The sequence below is a fragment of the Crotalus tigris genome, unplaced genomic scaffold, assembly GCF_016545835.1.
Source record: "Crotalus tigris isolate CLP2741 ecotype Arizona unplaced genomic scaffold, ASM1654583v1 scf7180000017683.1919423, whole genome shotgun sequence".
In the NCBI taxonomy this organism is placed as follows: Eukaryota; Metazoa; Chordata; class Lepidosauria; order Squamata; family Viperidae; genus Crotalus; species Crotalus tigris.
In genome coordinates, this window is record NW_024096563.1 from 70,001 (window position 1) to 75,479 (window position 5,479).

General features: G+C 42.7%; 1 protein-coding gene across 1 annotated transcript in view; it reads left to right on the forward strand.

Annotated features, from left to right (window-relative positions):
* Nucleotides 1-5,201, forward strand: part of TBC1D21 (TBC1 domain family member 21) — a 22,331-nt gene extending 17,130 nt beyond the window's left edge. Inside the window, exons 9-11 of the mRNA XM_039337498.1 lie at nucleotides 2,467-2,583; nucleotides 3,423-3,512; nucleotides 4,982-5,201. Of these exons, the coding sequence (XP_039193432.1) occupies nucleotides 2,467-2,583; nucleotides 3,423-3,512; nucleotides 4,982-5,020 (246 nt within the window). The 3' untranslated portion in view covers nucleotides 5,021-5,201. The remainder of the gene's footprint in view (nucleotides 1-2,466; nucleotides 2,584-3,422; nucleotides 3,513-4,981) is intronic.
* The last annotated feature ends 278 nt before the right edge of the window (nucleotides 5,202-5,479 follow it).

Genomic DNA, 5,479 nt, shown 5'->3' on the forward strand with positions numbered 1-5,479 from the left:
ATGGAGGGCAAGAGAAGAAGGGGACGACAGAGAAGGAGGTGACTGGATGGAGTCCCTGAAGCAGGAGGCGTGAGCTTCAATGGACTCCAGAAGATGGTAGAGGACAGGAAGACCTGGAGGAACGTTGTCCATGGGGTCGCGATGGGTCGGACACGACTTCGCAATTAACAACAACAACAACAACAACTTTAAAAAAAACAAATTGCAAAAGACCTGGGGCCTCATTCAAGATTTTTAACACCACATATGGATAGAGCCACTAGTTCTGAACCTTCTCCCGAAAGAGTTCAGGAGAGGGGTTATTGTCACCCCCAAGCAAGCAATTCTGCCTTTGAGAATTGGTGGGAGGATTTTTCCTTTCTAGTCATGTCCCATTCTAAGGTGCGATGTTCATCTCCACTTCTCGGCCGAGACAGACAATGTTATCCGAAGACCTTTTCCACGGTCAGCACGGCTATACACCAAAGATGCACAGAACGCTGTTACTTTCCCACCAAAGTGGTACCTATTTATCTACTCACATTTGCCTGCTTTCAAACTCCTAGCTGAGCAGGAGCTGGAGCAAGGAACCGGAGTTCACCCCATCACGTGGGTCTCAAACCCAAGCTGTCAACTTTCCAGCTGACAAGCTCGGTGTCTTTAAACCGCTGAGTCAGCACACACCCCAAAACGGATTTGTTTCCCTAAACTGATTTGCAGAAACCGTTGCCCCCCCCCCCGTCTTCTGCCCAGAAACATCTGGGAGAACTTCAAAAGGCCACTTCTGTCCAACTCTCCTCAAAAGAGAGGAGATCTCCAAAAGGAAAGCAGTTCAGAGATCTTGGCATTTCAGTGCCAGCGATGAGATCACTCCAGCTGCTGGGGTCAAAGCACAACATTTTGGAGCAGGACCAGGAAACACATCCAAGGATTGGATTGTTTCTTCCTAGAAACCTAATGAGGGTCATTATTATTTTTTTTTTTTTGAGATTTCCTGCTGTGAGGCTCTTTTTCATGCCCAGCTGATATTTTTATGAATAAAAGCCAGCATTTCAGAAGATCCTAAACCGCCTTTGCGTTCCTTCACAAGGCAACTGAATTCTGGGGAATCACTCTATTCCTGTTCAAGTCTGGCCTCTTGGACTGGGTGCACATTCTCAGAAGACCGATAATGTTTTGTATCTTGCCACCTAGCTGGATTTAGAGTGCTTTCCAGTGTCACTCGAAAGACCAATAAGCATCTCACTTCAGAACTGTTGTTCACTTAAAACAACAACAGCAATCCCTCGCACTCATTCTTACGCTAAAAAGCCTGTCTGATTTAGGGGAGGAAAAACAACACACCCACTCGCTGCAGAGCCCAAATCAAATTTTATTGACAGAATCTCTGTCAAGTGTTTCATTGATTCTCTGGACAAATATGAAGGCACCAAGCAGTTTCCAGATGTTGACATCAGTGCCTGCCTAATGCCATTTCAGCACCTGAGAGCAGCTAATTCGGTTCCTCCCTCCCTTCCTTTTTCCTTTCTCTTTCTCTCCCTCCCTCCCTTCCTTTTTTCTTCCTTCCTTCCTTCCTTCCTTCCTTTCTTTTTCTTTCTTTTTCTTTCCTTCCTTTTTTTTCTTTCTTTCTTTCTTTCTTTCTTTCTTTCTTTCTTTCTTTCTTTCTTTCCTTTCTTCTTTCTTTCCTTCTTTCCTTCTTCCTTCCTTCCTTTCTTTCTTTCTTTCTTTCTTCTTTCTTTCTTTCATTCTCTCTCTCTCTCTCTCTCTTTTTTTTTTTTTTTCTTTTGGCTATCGAGGGGGTCCTCAACAAGAACTGGGACAGTGACCGTAGCAAGATTTCTAACCAAACCAACCTACAGTTCCCACTCTGGTTCCATCTGTCACCATATTTACCTTTTCTTATTTCATTTAATATTTGCAAAGGTTGAGCATCAGCATGCTTGTTCTTCTTGCCAGGAAGGTAGTCAAATGCCAGGAGTTTGCTGGCAGTTATCATGGCAGCAGATGCAACAGCTCTATTTTTTTGTAGTTGCTGCACTGAGAGAAATGCCAGTGAGATGATCTTCTTTTTCTCTGTCTCTTTCTCTTTCTCGCTCTCCTTTCTCTCCCTCTCTCTTTCCTTCCCTCCCTCTTTCTCTGTCTCTGCCTCTTCCTCCTCCTCCCCCAGTCCCTTCTAGCACTGATGGTGTTTCCTAGTTTGGGTCATGAAACATTTGCAAAAAAATCACCAAGCTCAGAGAGCACCAAGGACTCCATCCCCATCCTCCTCCTCCTCCTCCACCACCACCACCACCATCACCACCACCACCACCACCACCACCACTTTTTCCTCCTCCTTCAGAGGTCAAGTTCCTAAATACTTCACCAACAGTTTATCACAGTCTAAAATGGATTGCGGGGATAGAAAGAGGCATAGGTGATAATCCTGGATCACAGAAGGAATCCGCCAACGTTGTCTACTAATTCTAATTTGTGTTGAACTTCAAGGTGTTTCTGACAGGACATCCCTGTAGAAACTTCCAGGTGATTGTTGCTTACACAATGCTGCAGATGGTGAGGGACCAGATCCTCAGAGAAGATCTGGAGGGAGATGACATTTTAATGGTAAGTCAGATGAATAAGGGAGAGAAACATTCAAACGCAGGGTGAATAGCCCTGAATTGCCACACTGAAAGCCACTTATGAAAAGTGTGGATTGTAGGGAATTATGAAGGCTGCAATAAAGTAAAAACGACACGCTACACCCAGTAAATTTCTAGAGTTTAGCTTGTCAAAAATACAATGCACAGACTCATTCCAAGACTCATGTTGTAGTTTACAAAAATTGGTCTTTTCAAAAGTTGTTGAAAAAAGAATCTGCAAGATTTTGTAGGTGTAATTGTTGTGGTTCCAGCTAATGAAACATTCCAAAGAACTTCCAGGCATTTATTTTCCTAAAAGTCTTTTATTGTTACAAAATGTCAGCACAGGCACAACGGAGGGATGCTAGGATCTAAGTTCTCTTCCTCTGAGCAGTTAAATTATCAGCATGTTCCCTCCCTAAATTAACCATCATATCTCACGTTATCCAATTAGTGTGAAGGTCAAATGTTTTCTTCCTTTTTCTTTCCCGGGCTTTACCCCCAACCCCCCTTCTGCTCCGTATTAATCCCATAATTACCAGACAATTCTACATATTGTCAAAAGCAAGAATATACAATATTTGCAGCGTTGACAGTAATAGCTGTACGTGTGAGGATGGGTCCTAAATCACTTTATTCCGTAGCCATTTGAATGATCACTAAATGAGTGGTTGTAAGTTGAGGACCACTTGGATACAATCAGTAATTACCAACTCCATCAGCACCGTTCTTGTCCATCAATCATATATTGATCTATATTGAATTTGAACCATGAACTGCAGTGTGAAATAGCTGATGTTGTCCCCTGTCTTCTCCAACCAGCTCTGCCACAGCATTGTAGATCTTGATGCAGATGACTTGATCACCAAAGCCTGTAACATATATGAACTCTTCCTGAAACATGAAGACAAGGTAAAAAATCCCATAATTGTCCCACGTAGCATGGATTTAGAGGGAATGATCCTCATGACTAAGCATGTAAGAATATTCTCACAGTTACCCTTAACCAAATACTGTACACACAGGGCATTAGATTTCAGATCCAATGAGCAAAAGGATATGATATTTCCCCCAACATGAATCAAGGATTATTCCACACTTCATCTGTGTCCCATGGCTAAACCCCTTGACTGTTAAGAAGATGATCTGCGTCCCAGGTTTCTAGATGATGTTAACCTTGGTCTGGACAGGACATTTGGCCATCGATGGGGCCAAAGTGGAGGAAAGGATGGAAATTTGAAAAGCCATTTCAGTAGACATGAAACCTACTCAAGAAGTGAATAGACCAAGCGATGTTAACCAGCCCAAGGTTGGATAGAGGTCACCTCCACAACAGAGAAGGGATGAGCTGAGAATGAAACAATCCATTTCTACCCTTCCCAAATGGTAGGTGGTCATCATTCTCGTTTGGGACAAGCAGAATACAGAATAGCAGAGTTGAATGGTCTTGCAGATCTTCTAGTCAACCCCCCAACGCAAGCAGGAAACCCCATACCATTTCAGACAAATGGCTGTCCAATCTCTTCTTGAAAACCTCTGGTGATGGAGCACCCATAACTTCTGGAAGCAAGCCCTTCTACTGAAAATAGTTCTCACTGTCAGGAAATTTCTCTTTAGTTCTAGGTTGGGTCTCCCTTTAGCAAACTTTCACACATTGCTTCTTGTCCTGGCCTCTGGTGCTTTGGAGAATAAATTGTCCCACTCTTCTTTGTGATAGCCCTTCAAGTATTGGAAGACTGCTATGATGTCATATCATATCAAGTAGGAAGTGTGGTTCAGACCAAAGAAGGATCTTCCAGGTTGTCTTGGTCCAAACAAGATTTCTGCTTTAATCCTGTTTTTCTCAATCAGATAAATGCCAAAGAATGTGATAATATTAGATCATTTATTCGTCAGGAATCTCAAACAATAACTTACAGTCAAGAAGAGCTCTTCTGATGAAAATATCATGACCTTCTCTATTCTTTTGGGTGAAAGGTTGATGGTGAGCTCACCCCATGGTTCTTATGGGACATATCACCTCGTGTCTTTCTTCACAAAGGCTTCTTTTCCAAGCTGGCACGTAGCCAGGATATCCTGTGATGAACTTAGTAGCCCCTCCCACTGACTTGTTAACATAGGATTCACTGAACAGCTAAAACTACATTACCCATAAGCCATCTTTTAAGGCAACAGCGCTTAACCCTTCAAATGCCAAACATTCTAACATACATTTCTCATAGCTAATACATGCTCTGGCCAGGAGATATTCATCATCCACGGGAGGTGCAAACAAAGTCCTTTCAGCTGTGTAAGGAATGTTCTACGAAAAGGTCCCCTGATCATAATATTCCTGGTGACTCTTTTCCTTCCTTCCTAATTTTTCTTTTCTTTCTTCTCAGGTTCCAGAGGATCTCAAGGAATTTTTCAGCCAGCCTTAGCAATAAAGAGTCCATGCTATAAATCAAGAGGCTGCTCTAGCCAAAGCAGCATGTGTGTTACAGAATAGATAGAATTGGGAGATAGAAACATCATAAATACTGTTCACGTAAGATTGGATTCACTGAATTAGATTAGCTGAGGTTAAGGCGATGCCGTCTCTGTCTGTAAACTACCCATAAAGTGATGGAGCAACTTTACAATGTCTGTCTCCTTCAAGACAGGGGTGGGCAACCTGTTGATGGACAGGAGCCCTAACATTTTGCAGAAAATATTTCATTGGGTGAAGTCACAATGCACAGTGGGTGATGCTGTGTTACATATACGGGAAGCAAGAATTAGCGTTCCTTAATTTCTTTTTGGAGATCAAGGACTTTTTTCTGGGTTATTAACCTATTTCAAAGCACCCACGGCCATCTTTATGAGTCATTCCGAATAAGAAACAGAGGCTACAGACTTTC